Below are 19,694 nucleotides of genomic sequence, written 5' to 3' on the forward strand. Positions count from 1 at the left end.
TACATTTTCAGAAAGCTTCTCTATTCTGAAATGAACATTTCACATACCAAAAACCTTCTGGAAGTAGCTTTAATTATAGGTTATGAACTAAGGTACAAACCGTGCACTCTGTAGCTGCCTTTGAATGGCTATCTTTACTTACAGATGGGTGACGATGTGTAACTCATGGTTACCTGGATGCTAAGAGCCACTTATATGTGAGCTCAGAGCCCCGTGAAAATGTAGAGCTGTGTTCGCAAGAGGGCATGATGCAAGTATCGAGCCTCGGTAACTCCACAGCCCAGGAACACCAGTCCCGACTTGATGTTTATTTCATATGTTTCTATAGAAACTTTAGCTTTACCTCTGTGCCCTAAGTACCTAAACTAGACCAGGCATACAGTAGGGATTCAAATCCATGTTCAATGAAAAGTGGGGTCCTAATTTAGTTTTCGAAACCACTAAGGAATACCCAGATGATGTTAGCCTGGTAATTATTTAAAAAAAAAAAAAAAAAAGTCAAAACAAGCCAAGGCCTAATCATTTTCCATTACATTCTGGATTCGTGTAAACTTGAGGCCACACGTAGTGAAGGTTTATTTAATTCATTCAACAGATATTTATTGAACAACTACTCTGTCAGATACTATCCCAGGCACCGTGGATACAATAATAAAGATAGCCCTGCCCTCAAGGAGCGCACAGTCTAGCAGAAGACCCAATAGCACCTTAGAACCTGCTAAGAGAGTGTTCTGGCTGACAGCATATTAACTAGAATATTCCAAGCTTGCCAAAAATACAAACCTAAAGTTTGGTGCCCCCCAATCCTCCCCCCACCCCCCAAAAAGAAGCAGAGTTCAGAAATGAAGGATGCAGCCAAATTTAAAAGAAAATTCAAATATCTATTCTTTGTATAGGGGAAAATACAGATTGGGACCAGATCTAAATCCTGAATGTTACTTTATTATTCTTAGGGGTAAGCGTCACTTACAGTGACATTTATATATACATACATTCAAAAGATGTCTGCATGAGATGTGCTCCTTGGGACTTCCTTTTTTTAATTAATTATGTATGAGTATACTGTACTGGTCCTCAGACACACCAGGAGCGGGCATTGGATCCCATTACAGATGGTTGTGAGTCACTATGTGGTTGCTGGGAATTGAACTCAGGACCTCTGGAAGAGCAGCCAGTGCTCTTAACCACTGGGACTTTTGATTAAACCTCTCTCAGGTTATTTACAACTCAAGACAGCAGCACACAGGCAAACTGGAGACTTTCCTCTTGGTGCTGATTTCCATTACCATTCGGAGGGGTGCAGTTCTCAGGATATTCACAGTCTCGAGTTCTCCAGAGGATGTACACATAGTGCAGCCTTACTCTACAGTGTCACTAAACTGACTTTAACATGGTAATCAAGAGTACATTTTAATGGTTATTCAGTGCCATCTCCCAGAGTCTTCGGCCTACCTGGATTTTCCTTTTCCTTCCTTTCTCTTCTGCACGCTTCTTTGTTGTTAAAAGCACGAAGGCCTGCCTCCCTGCAGAGGCAGAGCCCTTGTCATCACCACACTCCACTCCAGCAGCAGCAGTGCATGCTCATACTCCCTCCCCTTACTTGGTTAGAGTAGCCCCACCTTTAACTGGGAGCTTTGGTCCAGTTATTTTGTAGGCACCGACCAGAACTGGTCAGTTCATGTCACAGCCCAGAACTTGGAGACAGCACAGAAGAAAGTGGGAGCCTGTTAGAAACAGGCTCGCTGATAGAATGCATCACTCTGCAGACATCAAACACTTTTTAAAGCTAATACTGAGGGAAATAATTCCATCGTTGAGGGAATCACTTACTAGGGGACATTCCTGGAATCTGTTATAGCCCTTTGTGTTCTATGAGATGTTTTACTGTTTGCGTGGACCAGACCGTACTGGCCATTTGCAATAAAACATCATGAATATAACTTCATGATGAAGTGAATTAGGCTGAGCATGTTGTTTAAAAAGGCAGGGAGGTAGACTACCATCCCTAAGGAGACTTGCATCAAAAAAATAACTGAAAATTTAAAATTTTGGCACTTAAAAAGATATGCATTAGTTATCTAAACAGAAGTCATATATACGGATTCCTTCACGACCAACAGAAGGTGTTACTGAGTGGACCAAGACCACTGGTCACAGAATAAAGATGATTGTCATCAGGAAGTTATCAGGCCATGTCTCCTGCTTTCATAAAAGCCAAATGAAAGCCAGGTATGGTGGTACATGCCTTTAATCGCAGCATCTGGTAGGCAGAGGCAAGGGAAACTGAGTCGTGGGCCAGCCTGGGTAACAAAGTGAGTTCTAAGATAGCCAAGGCTATACAGAGAAATCTTGTCTCAAAAAATAAATAAAAATAAAAGCCAAGTGTAACAGACTCGTATGGACACTGCTGCATACTCCAGTATGAGAAACACCCGCCTTCTAAAAGATTCTTGATGTATTTCTTTATTCTCACCTTCTAGAGGGCACAGCCTTAAAAATGTGATTTGGTCCTCGATGCAGGAGTAGAGAATATGAAATTTATATTTTCCTTGTGTTGTTTTCTAAAATTTTTTGCTATGCTGCCTTCTTAGGAATACAATGGGGAGAAAAAACAAAATATACATATGTTTTGGGTTCTGAGGAAAAAAAAGACTTTTTTTTTTTTTTTTTTTAAATAAGCAGGGTCTTACTGTATAACTCTGGCTAGCCCAGAACCTTACTATGTAGACCCGCTGACCTCAAACTCACAGAAGATCCTCCTGCCTCTGCATCCCCACTTCTGGAATTAAAAGCGTATGTTCCCCTGGCCCCCGAACTGTGGTCACATTTTTTTTTAAAGTAGAAGTTTCTTACTTTAGCTCTTTATTTCATGATTGAAAATAAGCAACTACTGTATATTTGATACATCTGTAAGTCATCCAACATAGCATTCCCATTAATAGACTCTTCCAAAGGAAGCTTTACCAACAGTAATAACTTCATTATCAATTAAAATATATTTATACCAATTATAATAAAAATGGCTAAATAAAAACAGTAAAAAAACCTAACAGAGTTTTAGATTATTAAAGTGAGACCCTAAGGCCAGGCTGTGGTGGCACATGTCTTTAATCCCAACACTTGGAAGGCAGAGGCAGGTGGACATCTGTGAATTTGAAGGCAACCTGGTCTATACAAAGTAACCCTGTCTCAAAAAGCCAAAATCAAAAACAAAAAGGGACCTTAAGATATGTAACTTTTCCCAATAGATCAGGTTTTCTGAGACCGATCAATTCCTTGGTTAGTACTGTCTGATTTTATCTTGATCCTGACTGCTCTTCAGAGAGGGCAACGGATCCCTGCTCAGTTTGCTGGCTCTTGTCACTTCTCATCTGTGTGGCTTTGCTTCTTACAAGGCTGACTATCCACTTTTTCGCCACCATGGGGACTCATCTGCATAGTTTTTGTTAGAAATGGCCTGAGTTTATGCTCTCCAGTCTCATGGAAACATCAGTGCTTGAAATGTTCTTTTATGCAGTACTCAAGGGAATGAGGCCAACTGTGTGATAAAACTTTGCAGAAGATAGCAAACACATGGACTAGCAGACCAGTGTAACTCCTCCTCCATGAACTAAGGGGCAAAACGCAGAGGAGTCAGTGCAGTCTCAGCAATAAAATTGACAGCAAACCTCCGTCTGAATCCAGTGCTGCCACCTCTGCCATCTGTGGCTGCAGGCAAGTCACTTCATTTTTTAACACTCTGCTACTTTCAACATAATTTGACGCTCATTCCACCTACCTTACAATAAGGGTCTTTGTAGGGGCCCGTGGTAGATTAAAGCAGACACATTCCTCAACACAGAGTAGGTATTCAGCGACAGTGATTCGAAGGTCCCTGGCTTGCGTTAGGTGACACGTGGGTATAACATCTGACACAGAACTCTTTACAGACTGATGTCCTTTATGGAGTCTTCTTTTGAGTGTCGACTTGATCCTTATAGAACGTTTTTCACTGTGAAGGTATTAATTGCTATACTTTCCTCCCAAACTATTTTCTTTGGGGGGGAAAAAAAAAGACCCAAAAAGCAACCTTTTTCCAAAGCTACGGCAAGCAAGCCCATGATTTCCATTGTGCTTGGTTGTATTTTTCAATGACTACAACATTTCCAGCTTTTCCAGCATCTGTGATGAGAAGTGTTGACTCTTCGAGACTGTCACAGAGTTAGCACTGTTCTCAGTGAGACACAAGCTCTTCCGGATGTGTGAGCGGCTGTGTGATGGGTACAGAGAGAACTGCTGTGTTTACTCACACTTGGGCTGCTAATTTCTCAAGTACTAAAATACTTCTTTCCTATGGATAAAGCTCTCAGCATCTACTCCCATGTCCTCCTTTTCCAATCCTATCATCGTATTTACAATAATAAAGACAAGATGTCCACGATCACTGGTGTTTTTAAAAGCCCTGAGCAAGGAATTGACTTTGTATGACCACAGGCAAATCATGTGACTTCTTTCATTTGTCCAACAATGAATTGGATATCACTTCAAGTTATTTTCTACTCTAAAATTGCTACTATTGATTATTATTACTATTTAAATAGATGAAACATCTTGTGAGAATTATGTTAAGCACCAAATGGATAAAGAAGTATCGACTGCATTTCAAGTTGTGTTTTAAACTGTGGCCTAGAGGCCACCTGGATGCTGATTTGAGGTTCCGTTTACATAGAGTTCTGTTCTTTCCCTGCCTAAGTCAGCCTTAAGGTCCAGCCTGGATTCTTGCACTTTTTACCAGTCCTTCAGGGTACATTGTACTGCATCCCAATATTAAAGAAGCACTGGCCTAAAGGGCATGTGACCAAAGAGAACAAGGCTACTGCTGCATGGCTTAAATTATTCCAGCTTCTAACATATCTCGACACAGTATCAATCAATCAATCAGTCGGTCAATCAACAAACCAACCAACCAATGTAGCAGAGCCTGGCAGGACATCGCCCATTCAAGACTGGAGCAGCCTGGGCTTACACGTTGTCTCCCAGACTTTCCATAGCCAAACACAGGACAGCAGTGTTAGTCAGGTCACTGACTCTAGGTTTATGACAGCAGCTTAAAGAGGACTCTAGCTCCCTTCTGAGAACTGATCCCTGGTTGAAGGAACAAACACAATAAAATCTTTACTTGATTTCTATCCCACCTCATTACTATAAGCACATCATCTGTGTGATTAAAAGACTCACAGCCAATCTAAGTCACATTAATCTCCTCACTCGTTGGCCGGATACTGCGCCGACCTCCTGAATAAATAAGTCTTCTGTACAATGGAAATGACCAGGCTTATGACTCTTCCTTTCCCCTCCAATGCTGCTGACCGGAAGAGAATACCAAGTAAAGACACATGCTGGAGATCTTAAATTCATACAAGTAAAATAAATTACAAAGAGAGGTTAGAATATTTTTCTAGAATTTCACAACAAAATCCCACATGAGATATAAAGGTGTCATTTTAGCAGGACACTTTAAAAAGCTATCTTGTTGCAAGAGTTTCTGAAAGTCATGAGAATGCTATTACTGTGCTCAATATCTGACAGCAACTTTAAAGGCCAAGTATACTGATAAATGAAGATGAACTTTTTCAATCACCAGTGTGCCAACATCCAACTTCTGAGTTTTATTTAATACTAGTGCCATGGGTTTTCTCATCCCAACCAAGGCTCCTGCCAAATGTCCATAAAATTCATACCAAAATCAAAAAAGAGGACGGAGGCAGAGAGGAATGGTGGAGACAGGGATGAGGAGAACAAGAACCACATGCACAATGACCAGGAAACCCAAGCTCAGCGGCACAGACAGGAGCAAAGGAGTGCTGACAGAACAGGGTGAGTGGTTGACATGGAGATGCCCAGATGACGCTGGAAGGCCAAGTACTCAGGTCACACATATATATGTCCACTGACCCATAAGAACCAAGATCTTGATCCAAACTTATAAGATCTTCTAAAAAAGAAAATACTTCACCTAAATTGAAGTAATTTATAAGCCAAACACCAGAAGAGTTCCTCATTTGATGTAAGTTGTGCCTAAAACTTTGGCTGATACAAAGAGACCCGTCCACTAAGGCACCCTGAGGCGATCTGACAGTGTGTGGGAGAGAACTTTGTTGTCAGAACCACGTCATTATGAGAGTACAGAGAACGAATCACCCGCAGGGGACTGGCTTCCTTGGGTAAACAGTCAACAAGCTCACTGCACTGTTTGTCAAATCCCAACAAGCGAATCCCGTAACCGTGTGGGGAAGAAATCATTCGTCCATCAGGGCTGAAGCAAAGTTCTTTGATGTAGCCCCTGCCCACATTTGCTTCCTCAATGTAATGAGTCAACCGCAGGGAACAGCGAGGGGAGACAGGCCGCACTGGAGCTCCTTCCTGGAATTCATAGACACAGGTCCACTGGAGGAGAAAGGAGACAGAGTGAGGCTATAGCTTCCCATATAGTCAGTCCTGCAGGGGTAGTCCTTAGTTCTAAGCTCAACTGAGAGCCAAATGCACAGGAATGTAGCAGCACATCCTTTACTTGAGTACTATCCCTCTCTTAACTAACAAAACGTGTGCGCTTCATGCTTCGTCTTCATAAAGTAAGGCTACTGTGGACTATGAGGCTTTAAGACCTCTTGTTCCTGAGGCTAGCTATGACTACTAACATACAATCCAGGCCCTGGAGTATTATCTGCCCTCTGCACGTCAAAGGCCCTTCTCCCTTCCTTCAGTCTGCAGAGCCAGTGAGCTCCTTGCAGAGTCCTGCCTAGCACAGTGGTGACCCCTCAGGTTGTTTAACTCTTCCCCCAGGCATCAGTTCAGCCCCTTCCCTTCTCATTTTCCCCTGGCTTTTAAGGAGACAGTGGTGAGAACTGTCTTACTAAACGCCAAACCCCACCTTAGGTCAGCTCAGCTGGACAGCTAGCTCAGTGGAATGCTTACTACGGTTTTGTTGGTTTTCTTGGGTGATGGGCAAGAATGAAGCAGCTAGGCATACTATTAGCTGATGATGGTCTTTAGGGTACTTCCCAGGTCACAATACCAAGGCAAGAGAGGAAAAACAGACTGCAAAGGATAAAGCAGCAGCTGAAGGTACAGGAAGGAGTTGAGAAGCAGGGCTTTGGGTAGAATGCCCTGAGGGCGGGGACTGAGCCTGGTTACCAGCCTAAGGTCTGAACATGGACATCAGCAATTGTCCAGCGAGCCCTGCTGAATGTAAAGCCCTGTGGCCTGTACCTCCTGATCATCAGTGTTGCTTGAGCACCGAAGAAGGGTGGCCCAGCCCTTAGGATGCAGCTGTAAGGAAGTGATACAGTTTCCCCGATCTCTCTCACCAGGAACTTCAGGGGTTAACACTTCAAGACTATTTCGTGGTGAAACTCCTGAGATACAAAAAAAATGAAAGATTTCGGATTTCTGTTATCCAAGGACTAAGGAAGATGTTTTTATGGATTAAAACTAAACCAAAGAAAGCTATTTGGTAGAACTTACTGCTGTAAGACTGTAAACCCAGCTTTAACCTACCTTCTCGTTGAGAGGCTCGTGACATGTGTTTCTCAGTTGAATTTGAATCATTGTGATGACAAGGTGAACCAGAAACTCTAGAACCAGAAGAACTTGATGTAGTGGTCAAATCTTGAAAAGAAAATTGAAAAATAAACATAACACTTGTATCATCTTTTAATTTTTTAATTTTCTACTTAAACTTTTAAAACTTCTAAAGTGTACAGACAAAATCTCCATGTAAACTGGACTACAATGGAGATGAAGATAGGACAGCTCTTGGCTCTGTTTCTGGTCTACATTATTTTTGTTTGTTTGTTTTTTGAGACAGGGTTTCTATGTGTAGCCCTGGCTGTCCTGGAACTCACTCTGTAGACCAGGCTGGCCTCGAACTCAGAAATCCACCTGCCTCTGCCTCCCAAGTGCTGGGATTAAAGGTGTGCGCCACAACTGCCTGGCCCGTCTACATTCTTGTTAAAATCTTTCATAGTAAAGTCTTATGTGAAATAAGAGAAAAAAACAAATAAACACACAGATGCCTCTGCCTTTCTCTCACTTCTAAAATAGAAGGGAAAATTGAAGTCTGAGGAAAATGAGTATAGACACCCGAGTGTGCTGGGTTATTCACAGAGTCCACTTCACCCTGCATTTCTAGCAGCTATGCACTTCCATGGAAGTCTTTGGCAGCCTAACTTACACAGGGACCCTGGAAACCTGACCCCCTGTGACATCAGTTACAACTTGAGTCATCCTTAGGAGACAGAAGAGCTTTTTGGCTTTTTAGTCAAAAAATTAACAACTTGAGGGCTGTTATCCACACACTTCTGGTCCCAGCACTCAGGAGGCAGAGGAAGGAGGTAGATCTCTGAGTTGAGGTCAGTTTGGTCTACAGAATGAGTTCCAGGACAGTCAGGACTATACAGAGAATCCCTGTCTCAGAGGTGCTGCTGGGGGTGGGGGTGGGAGTAATCCCCCAAAAAACCAACCAACCAAAACCCCCAAACCAAACCTATAATTATTTATTTGTTGCATGAGTAGGGAGGTTAGAAGATGCGGAAGTTGGACGGTGTGGGATCCAGGGATGGAACTCAGGTTGTCACACTTGGTGCCAAGTGCCTTAATCCACTGAGCCATTACTTCAGCACCAAAAAGAATGTTCAGGAGTAGCCTGTGCACACAGGAGAAAGAATCTAACCACTTGAAGTTATTTTTTAACCAAAGGTCTTTTTTTCACTTTGGGTTCTTGTTTATAAACAATACTAATAATAAATATGTTTCTAGGCCAGTCTCTTCATTCCCAGATGCAATATGATGCCTATCAGCTAATATTAACATAGCTCCAACTTCACTTGCATTTAATGAAATCAGCAATGAAAAAACAAGGCTCCAGCAAGAGGATGCTCCAAGAAGGCATCAGCTTGTGAGTGGACATCGGAAGTTCAGTACTCTTGAAGTGACTAGAATGTAATACCCTAAGACAGGTATCATCTTGGGCCATCACTAAGTTTGAGGCAAGGATAATGATTCTCTTGGTAATGGCACTCTGAAAGAGCTAGGAGTTGTTCCAGAGGCACAAGTTAACACTATCAGAGGTACATGAAAGTCATCACACCTCCATGGAAGACTATGAGTCAGCTTTCTGAAGAATGGCTTTAATGTCCTTTCCCTTTTAGCATAGTTAGAGACACCTGCCTCTCTGTGGCTCAGATGCCTCAGAAAATTTTTAATCAGAAAATCTTACCTGAACTTGAAGTAGTTCTTCTTGCTCTCAAAATGGGATAGCTGCCTACTTCTAAAGACTTAGTTAAATCCAGCTCATGCAAGATCAGGAGATATCCAGAGGATGTTGAGATCAACATTTTGGAACAATCTGGTGTTAATCTCATTCTCATGAGAAAACGTGTATGAAAGAATTTCTTATGTGGACACCCATCTTCTGTGCACCTACAGAAGAAATTAGACCAACAACAAACCCAGTGTTACTACAAATATAATGACTCGCAGTACCAGTCAAACTGTTTTACTCACACAGCAGAACGGAGAGCCACACACGTATTTTACGATGCCTTTTAGCCCTGATTGTCCTGGAACTCTCTCTATAGACCAAGGATTAAATTTGGGTTGCAGGGTTGATGGCAAGTACCTTGATTCACTGAGTCAGCCCATAAAATATCTTTAGAATTTTTAAATGACGAGCTGTGACTCATTACCCAGAGGCTGAACAGTATTAGTCAATTAGAGGACCTTTCTACTATATCTTATTTTTGCTTCAAGCATTCAAGCTTCTATCTAAGGGAATATGGGTAGCTAGTTACTATGTTTTATTCTCCCTCTGTTGTCTCTCTATTCCACCACAGTTCCTATGTAATATGTTTCCTCTATTAGAAGTTTCTTCTCAATTGTCTGGTTATCACTGCATGCTTGCTCATTTACTTAAGAGCAAGGAATTCAAGCTGACTGGGAACTCTTGAGTCCAAGGTAGGGTGAAGCCATTTCTGAAAAAGCTCTTAGTGCTAATATCTTTGGGGCAACAACTTAAAGAAGCTAAAAAATGTCTGACTGCAACACTTAGTGTGCATTACTACTATTGCCACCTTGGTTTTGGCAGAGCAATGAGGCCTCCAACTGTTTCAGGCATCCTTCAATATGGCAGTAATTTCTATATTACCCTCTTTATAGAGCTAGAAACCTCTGGTACAATGATCCACTGGAAGAGGTGAAGAGTAGAGCTAAAGTTCTTAAGTATTTCTCATTCAAGTCTCTGCTTTAGCTACCCCTTTCAGTAAGGATTCTGGGTAAACTAACTGAAGTTTTAAACTTTTCCCTCTGCAACGTAGGATTTAGTTAGTTTGTTTTAATTTCTTGTGTTGACATGTATATCACATGTGAGCAGGTGCCTGGGGAGGCCAGAAGATGGCATCAGATCCCCTGAAGCTGTAGTTACAGGAGGCTGGGAACCATCTAATGTAGGCGCTGGGAATTGAACGTAGGCCCTCTGGAAGAGCAGTAAGGGCCCCTAAACTCTGAATCATCTCTCTAGCACCAGGAATTAGCTTTCTTGAAAGTGAAAGCTGTCCGAACTACAGCTGCTAAGTCAGTTGCAATTCATCTGCCTAGCTTCTAAAATTCTACTGCCAAGTTTCTTCTCTTTTCCTATCTTTATAAGTTTATGTCTGATCTCTGGTTCTTACCCCACTTTGGTTTTGAGACAGGGTCTCATTATGTAACCTTGACTGACCTGGAACGTCTTATTTAGACCAAGATAGAATAGAATTTACTGAGCTTCTACCGCTTCTGAGATTATTGTAGTTTTTGAGTCTCCTTTTCTATAGACTTTATTTAAATCTTATACTTAAATTCAGGTCTTACAATTACCATAAAGGTTATATATTTTCTGTAAAATTATATACTTCAGCTATATGTGGAGACACACCTGTAGTTCCAGCACTTAGGAGACTAAGGCAAGAGGACCTTGAATTAAAGACTAGCTTGATCTATATGGTTAAATTCCAGGCCAGTTTCAACGACTCAGTGAAATCCCATGTCAAGATAAATATAACAATCTGAGTGTGGTAGCACATGCCTCTAATCATAGCTCTTGGAAGGGTAAGGCTAGAAGATCAGTTCAAGGCCATCCTCAGTTACCCAGTAAGTTGGAGGCCAGTGTGGAAAACCCCAAACATCAAACAAAGAAAACCAAAAAGTATGTATTCATATTTGTGAGTACTGTAAGTATATATATGAACACACATACACACATTATTTCTAAAGTACCTGTCTATGCCTATAAGCTGACCTTTGGCAGGAAGATTGCAAGTTCAAGGATAAATTGGCTACCAAGTGAGATTTGCCTCACAATAAAAAACCTTTTAATTTATCGGTACACTCACACCAAAGTAAGACATGGCTGATTTGTACAGTATCTTATACCTAGTAACCTTTAGTTATTTTTAATTAAAACACTATTAAATTGTATGTGAAAATTGTGTGTATTTCTGATAGACAGTATTTTTCTTTTTTGTGGTGCTAGGAATCAAAGCTGGGGCTTGCATGTGCTAACCCTGTGCTGTACTACTAAGCTATATTCCTACCCTGAAGTATGTTTGAAATGCGTACATTTTTAGCTAGTTAAAATACACATTGAGTTACTTACCTTCAGGAAATTTCCTTTTTCCTTTTTTGGTTTTAAGACAGTCTCTCTACATAGCTCAGGCTGTTCTGGAACTTACTATGTAGACCAGGTTAGCCTTGAACTCACAGAGAGAACTCTGCCTCTCAAGTACTGGGATTAAGGCATGTGCCACCAAGGCCTTCTCCCAGGCTTTTTTCAAGCATACACTGTTATTAACTATGGCTACTATATTATATAATGTATACCTCTTCAATTTGTTTTCCCTAACTGAAACTGTATCCTCCAGCCAACCTCTCCCCTCTACAACAGTTTCCAGCCCCTTAGATAATAACTCACCACCCTCCCAATCTTTGCTTCTCCAGGTCTGCTTTTCTAGATTCTATATAAAGCAGAATTTTCATTCCATATTTGGCTTATTTCACTTAAGATGTGCCCCCAACCATCTGTTTTGCTGAAAAAAAATTCTTTAAGGGGCTAAATAGTATTATGTGTGTATGGACCACATTAAAAAAAAAAAAAGAATCCAGTCCTTTGCTGGATGCTGTACAATGAGTGAATGAAGACAGACCTTTAGCAGCTGACTTAAGCTGCTTTGGATGTGTACCTAGTAGAAAAACTGCTAGGTTATTACAAGAGTTCTAATTTTCTTTCTTTTCTTTTTAGGAAATTCCATACTTTTCCATAACTTATAACAATTTTGGTTAATCCTTACTAATTCTGTTTTTTTTCTCTGAAGACTTTCTAGGATTTTCTGTATTCATAAGATTTGGAAAACTATGACTATGGACCAAACCTGACTCACTGGCTGTTTTGACACAGTGTTCATGAACAGAGCCACATCAACTCATGTACTGTTCCTGTGTGGCTGCTCAGAAACCACATACCACCAAATGCTAAAATATTTACTACTTGGGTCTTATGCAGAAAGTTTGTCAATCCTTGAGAGAAATCTGTGAATGATATTAAGTTTCCAATCCATATACATATATAATGATTTTTCTTTTATTGCACCATCTCACCCATGATACCAACTAACAACAGTAGTAATGCTGGGCATATTCTTACCCAATTTTTATGGACAAACTTCTGGAGGTTCACCATTAATAACTGCTGAAAGCTGGGCGTGGTGGCGCACGCCTTTAATCCCGGCACTCGGGAGGCAGAGGCAGGTGGATTTCTGAGTTCGAGGCCAACCTGGTCTACAAAGTGAGTTCCAGGACAGCCAGGGCTATACAGAGAAACCCTGTCTTCGAAAAACCAAAACCAAACAACCAAACAACCAAACAGAAACTCTGCTGAAGTACTGAGCTATTGCTCAGTTAGTAGAGTGCTTGTCTAGCATGCACAGAACCTTGACCCCCCACAGCATGTAAACTGGCTATTGATGCACAAACCTGTGACCCTGAACTAAGAAGGTGGAGGGAGGTATTAGGATAAGAAAGACGTTCAAGGTCATTTTCAGTTACATGAGAGTTTCAGGCCAGCCTGAGCTAGAAAACTTGTCTCAAAAACAAAAGTACTTGGGCTAGAGAGATGGCTTAGTAATTAAAAGCACTGACTGCTCTTCCAGAGGTCCTGAGTTCAATTCCCAGCAACCACATGATGGCTCACAACCATCTGTAATGAGATACAACACCCTCTTCTGGTGTGTCTGAAGACAGCTACAGTAGTCATATAAATACAATAAATAAATATTTTTTAAAAATATGCTGAATACTCCGTATACTTTTGGTGAATTTCTACTTCTTTTGAATCATTTTGTTTTCATACAGTTTTATTAAGGAATAATTAACATATCATAAAACTCACTCATTTTAAGTGCATGTTCAATGACTTTTAGTAAATTTAGAATTGTTTGATCAATACAATACAGCTTTACAACATTTTCAGTATCATAATATTAATATTCTTCCTGGCCATCATCAGCAATCATCCCAACTCGCAGACCTAGGCAACCATGAAATTACTTTTCATCGCTATTATTTGCCTAGTTTATATACATAGTTATTGTGATGCAGAAGTGCTTTTTGTTTTTTAAATTTGGCTTCTTTTTCACTTAAAATATTTTGGAGTTCATCCCTGTTGTAACACACATCAATATTTGGTTCATTTTTATTATTAAATGATATATTTTTAAAAAATACATACACTACTTTTTGTTTTGTTTTGTTTTGTTTCTTGAGACAGGGTTGAGCATCAGGACAACCAGGACTATGTATGTAGAGAGATCCTGTCTCAACAAAACAACAAACACAAAAACAAGCTGGCAAACTATTAATTCCAAGGAAATGAATTCTAATAATGAGTTCTAGTTTCCCACTTTATTGTTGTTATTAATAATACTGGGTCTTTACATCCATAAGCATGTAGTGTCTCTCTATTCATTTCCTTCAGCAATGGTTTAGCTTTTACTACACCAACCACGCACATGTCACACATATGTGTACACATATATAAATAATATATTTTTTTCTGTGTTAGGGAACTAAACCCAAGGCATCATGAACAACAGGCAGTGCTCTCCTGCTGACCTATACTCTTGGCCCAAATCTTTTACTTTTGTTAAACTTATTCCCAAGTATCTTATTTTTTGATACCATTGTGAGATGGAAATTTTTTACTCATCTTTGGATTGTTTCTGCTCATATATAAAATATAATTAGTTTTTGTGTATTTGTCTTATGTATCTGCTCAAGGGTAGAAATTGGATTTTGTATATTAATTTTGTATATTTGCTCATCAGTAGAAATGTGACTGGATTTTGTATATTAATTACTCTTTTTTTTGTTTGTTTGTTTTTTTGTTTTTCGAGACAGGGTTTCTCTGTATAGCCCTGGCTGTCCTGGAACTCACTTTGTAGACCAGGCTGGCCTCGAACTCAGAAATCCGCCTGCCTCTGCCTCCCAAGTGCTGGGATTAAAGGTGTGTACCACCACGTCCAGCTTTAAATTTTTAAATGAACTTTTCTGACAATTCCATGCATGTATATAATGCATCCTCATTACTCTCCCTGCACTGCATCTTCCTCCTACCCTGGTAATGGCTGAGGGATGATCAGTCAGTAGCAGTTTATCTGTTTTTGGTGTTAGGGTAATACTAGACTGTGATGGCTAGTCTGAAAGGGCTTGTTATTTATTTTGAGAGCGTCATATAATCTATTTTTTTAAAGATTTATTTATTATTATATCTATATACACTACATATAGCAGAAACACCAGAAGAGGGTGTTAGATCTCATTACGGATGGATGTGAGCCACCATGTAGTTTCTGGGATTTGAACTCAGGACCTTCAGAAGAGCAGTCAGTGCTCTTACCAGCTGAGCCATCTCATCAACCCCATATAATCTATTTTGATTATATCTTCCCCTCTCCCAGCTCCTCCAAGGTTTGGTTTGGGAAGTGTTTTATTTTCTGGCTGGTAAAATTCATTAGTAAAGTTATTTGAGCCTTGTCTTTCAATTATGGAAAGATTTTTAAAATTATCAATTCAATTTCTTTACCTCTTAAAAGTCTGAATGTCTACATCTTAAAAGTTTATTGGTGAGTCGACTCTAGCAGCCTGTGCTCTTGGTATCTGCTAACCTGAAACTGTCTACTTGCCAAAAGATGTTCACACTACTCCCTTTGATCCTTTAGTTTCTAAGGAGCTTTTATTTAACCAGTTTTTGTTAGCTTTTCTGACAAGGCCTTGCTGGGTAGCACAGGCTAGCCTCTAACTTATGATTCTCCTGCTTCAGTTGACATATAGATGTCATTATTTCAATTTTTGTTAGGTTGTTGGTGCAATACTGTTTTGTTTTCACTGTGTAGCTCTGGTTGACCTGGAACTCACTCTGTAGACCAGGCTGGCCTCAAACTCAGAAATCCGCCTGCCTCTGCCTCCCAAGAGCTGGGATTAAAGGTATGTGCCACCATTGCTAGGCCTGTTTTGCTTTCAATTATGACTAAATATTAAATCTTATAAAACAGAATCATAAGCATATCTTGCTTATGTTAGTATAATTAATAGGATAACTATTCTTCTTTTAGATTAAATTCAACTTGATTTTAATATTTTTGAGTAATATCTTTTAGATTTAATTTTTTATTTGGAATATTTGTATCAGTATTCATATTGCATACTGGATTTTCTTTTTTCCTTCTAACATTATCTTTGTTATGGTTGGCTACCCAAGTCACACTTTAATAGCTTTTATACGTGAGGTACAAATCCCTTTTCTAGAACCTGACCAATTTTATCCAAATGTTATTTAGAATATTTGGTAAAAGTCATCTATAAAACCATCTGTGTTGCTTTTTTATTAGTAGATAAGTTTTAACTTATTTAAAACTTTAAGTAGGTAAGTTTTAACAATTTTTCTCATTTAGTTAAGATTTATTTTTTAAATTATACATATACAGGCCCCCTAATGAAGGAGCTAGAGAAAGTACCCAAGGAGCTAAAGAGGTCTGCAACCCTATAAGTGGAACAACAATATGAACTAATCAGTACCCCCAGAGCTGTGTCTCTAGCTGTATATGTAGCAGAGGATGGCCTAGTCAGCCATCAATGGGAGGAGAGGCCCTTGGTCTTGCGAAGATCATATGACCTAGTACAGGGGAATGCCAGGGCCAGGAAGTGGGAGTGGGTAGGTTGGGGAGCGGGGTGGGGGAGGGGGTAGGGTATAGGGGACTTTCGGGATAGCATTTGAAATGTAAATGAAGAAAATATCTAATAAAAAAAGAAAAAATTATACATATATATTATGCCCTGTACATGTATGCTGCTGTGAGTGCAGGTGCCAATGAAGGCCCAAAGGTCCCCCTCTGATCCCGCTGGCTCTGGACCCCCCTGAAGCTGCAGTTGTATGCCATTTAAGCTACCCATTGTAGGTGTTGGAAGTTCTTTGAAAGAGAGTAAAAGCTCTTAACCACTGAGCCATTTCTCAAGCCCCAATTTTTGTTTTGTAGTGGTCTTAGCAAAAATAATGTTCATTACTGTATAAACACTGGACAGTCAGAATAGATGTGAGTGGAGTAGGGTCTCTGGATGATACTACTGTATAAGGGGCTTCTGCTACTACATCATGGGATGATTGAGAGGAGGAACAGTGGGTAGCAGAAGGTGCAGAGTATGATTTAGAGCACCACTATTTATTAATTAGTATGGCAGAAGTTTACTATGTGTGTGTGCTGGGGATCAAACCTAGAACCCAGTACAGCTATGTATCTGAGGGCCGAGGAAGTTCAATTTTCTAACAGGGCATGTTGGTCAAATACTGGACTTGGTAAGAAGTGCTATTTTGTTGTTGATGTTATTGTTGGGGCTTTTTTGATTGTTTGTTTATTTTGATTTGATTTAGACAGGGTCTCACCATGTAGTTCATGCTGGTCTGAAATACTCTGTAATGCTGCTTCAATCTTCCAAACACCAGGACTATGGGAGAATGTGCCACATATGTGGCTTCTAATATATATTAAATGAGATGTCTATTTCATCAAAGTTTTAAAGTATACTGGTCTAAATGTGTTGTTGCTGACTTTTTTAGCTTGGAAATTATATTTATTTATTTATTTTATATGCATGTATGTGTGAGTACATGTGCACATGTGGCGGTCAGAGGACAGCTTTCAGAGGTAGGATCTCACTTTCTATAATGTGAGCCTGGGGGTGGAGATTCCCTCAGGTTGTCAGGTTTGGTGGGAAGAGCCTTTATTTACTGAGCCATTCCACTGACCAGAGTGGTGCTGTGTTGAGACACAGTCCCATTGTGTAGTTCAACCTAGCCCTGAACCTCTGATCTTCCTGCTTCAGGCTCAGTGTTGGGATAGCAGCTACATGTCACTACATCTAGCTCACAGTTTAATCGAGTCTCCTTCTTCATTGCGAGTTCTGTCTTCTCTTCTTCTTTCTTCCTTTGATGACTCTTGCCCTGTTTGATTAGCTTTTTCAAAGAATGGACTTTTAAAATTTTTATTATATTTTTGTTTTGTTTTCGAGACAGGCTCTCACTATGTAGCCCTGGCTGTCCTGGAACTCAGTATATAGACCAGGCTGGCCTTGAACTCAGAGATCCGCCTGCCTCTGCCTCCCGAGTGCTGAGTAAAGGTTGTGTATTATTGCGCCTGTCTGTATCACCATCTTCGTCTTCCTCCTCTTCCCCTTCCCGCCTTCTCCTTTTTAATGTGCACTGGTGTGTCTGTATGAGAGTGGCAGATTCCCCTGAGCTGCAGTTAAACAGTTGTGAGCTGACATGTGGGAGCTGGGAATTGAACCCTGGTCCTCTGGAAGAGCAGCCAATATTCTTAATCACTGAGTCATCTCTCTAGCCCTGTATTTTCATTTTCAATACTGATTTTGCATTTCTATTTTTTATTATTTCTATACATCTACTTTTACTAAGTTTCTCCCCCACTTCCTTCAATTTCTTTGAGTAAGTTCATAAACTTTCAGTCTTATAATTTCACTGCGCCTTGGACTGTCTGTGTCTGTATGTATCCCTTTCTTCCTCCCAGATGGAATCTCACAGTATGTAGCCAGTCCAGCATCATTCTCATCCTCCTCTTGCCTCAACCTATCAAATGCTAGAATTACACTGTGGAAACTTCTAACAACTGTGTTAACTAACTGGACTGAGTTCAGAGAAAATGGTTTGGGTGACAGCATTTCTTACCTACTGTGTTGTTTAATACACAATTACTGTTGTTTGCTTCTTTAATTGGTTCTAGGTCTGTTTGAAGTGAAATATTTACTGTTTGGGGGAACAGAATTATATATATATAAAAAGTCATACTTTTAAACCTTCCAAAGCCTTACTCAATTTTAAAGTCTTTTAAAAAAAACCATGGTGTGTGTGTGTGTGAGAGAGAGAGAGACAGAGACAGAGAGAAGGGGAGTGTATCACGGCATGTGTGTAAAGGTCAGAGGACTCTGTAGAGTTTGTTCTCTCCTCCATTTATGTGGGTTCTAGGGATGAACCTCAGGCCTCCAGCATGCAGAGCAAATGTCTTATCTACTAATCCATCTCCCTGGCCTTTTTAAAGGTATGCCTTATTTGTTAGAAAAAGGAAAGAATGGACCTGAATTTTCAACTAATTCCTTGCTTTTTTTTTTCCCCTTGTAATTCTTCCAAATTTTTTCTTGTAATTTTGTCAAGTTTTACTTCAATGGTGAGTTTTATTTTTAGGCACATATAAGAATTCATTTATACTCTAGTAAAACTAGCCTTTTAATACAGTACCTCTTCTTGCCTTATATTTCTTTTTGTCTACTATTTATGTGGCTATACCTGTTTTCTTCTGATGAATAGTTATCTGTGGGTTTTTTTTCCCTATTCTATTTACTGGCTTTGTATGTTTATGTAGCTCATCTAGAGAACAGGCAGTTTGAGTCACTGTTTAATCTACCACTATCTTTTAGCTGGCTACTTTAGTGTTAGAGACTGAACTTAAGACTTCATACATGCCAGGCAGCTATTTTGCCACTGAGCCACAGTTGTTGGCCCTTTTATTACAGTATTTTGAGACAAGGTCTTACCAAATTGCCTATTAGCCTTGAATTTACAGCTTTTTTTTTTTTTTGTCTAAAAATTCCAAGTAGTTAGGATTACAGACCCAGCTTGTTTTTGTTTTTCTGAGACAAAGGATCATGGCTAGCCTTCAATTCCTCCTGCCTCAGATTCCCAAGTACAGGGATCATACTTGCTTTTTAAATGACTCTATCTTCCCACTTTGATGCTTCTAATGGGCTGACTGTTTGATTAAGTTTTCACTCTTCTAACTTGGAAATTATTACTTACATTCCTGCTCAACTTTTCTTCCTAACTTAATACCCCACTCCACCCCACTTCACTCCCTTGCGTTTATGTCTACATTTTAAAAGATAGGTTGTTTCTATTTGCTGAAAGACAATAACTCTGCTCTTCATTCAAATTATTGGGTTTACCTAGAATTCTTTTTAAAACTACTAAGAATATCTCCTTTTGAACATAAGATCTGAAAGCTCTAATATGTCAACTATTTAGCAATTCACCACACCATAGTTAGCAAAAGGCACATTTTAAGTAT

At 39.9% G+C, this 19,694-nt stretch overlaps 1 protein-coding gene across 2 annotated transcripts in view; it reads right to left on the reverse strand.

The window, feature by feature from the left end:
* Positions 1-2,642: 2,642 nt before the first annotated feature.
* The window catches only part of Dcaf10 (DDB1 and CUL4 associated factor 10), a 37,115-nt gene continuing 20,063 nt past the window's right edge, over positions 2,643-19,694 (reverse strand). For both annotated transcript variants that reach the window (XM_085839324.1, XM_021159888.3), the window contains 4 exons: positions 9,257-9,459; positions 7,537-7,647; positions 7,249-7,394; positions 2,643-6,426 (listed from right to left, as the gene is read on the reverse strand). In XM_085839324.1, the coding sequence (XP_085695450.1) occupies positions 6,058-6,426; positions 7,249-7,394; positions 7,537-7,647; positions 9,257-9,459 (829 nt within the window). In that variant the 3' untranslated portion in view covers positions 2,643-6,057. The remainder of the gene's footprint in view (positions 6,427-7,248; positions 7,395-7,536; positions 7,648-9,256; positions 9,460-19,694) is intronic.

Source organism: Mus caroli, unplaced genomic scaffold, assembly GCF_978045245.1.
Source record: "Mus caroli unplaced genomic scaffold, Mus_caroli_1 scaffold_6, whole genome shotgun sequence".
Classification (NCBI taxonomy): domain Eukaryota; kingdom Metazoa; phylum Chordata; class Mammalia; order Rodentia; family Muridae; genus Mus; species Mus caroli.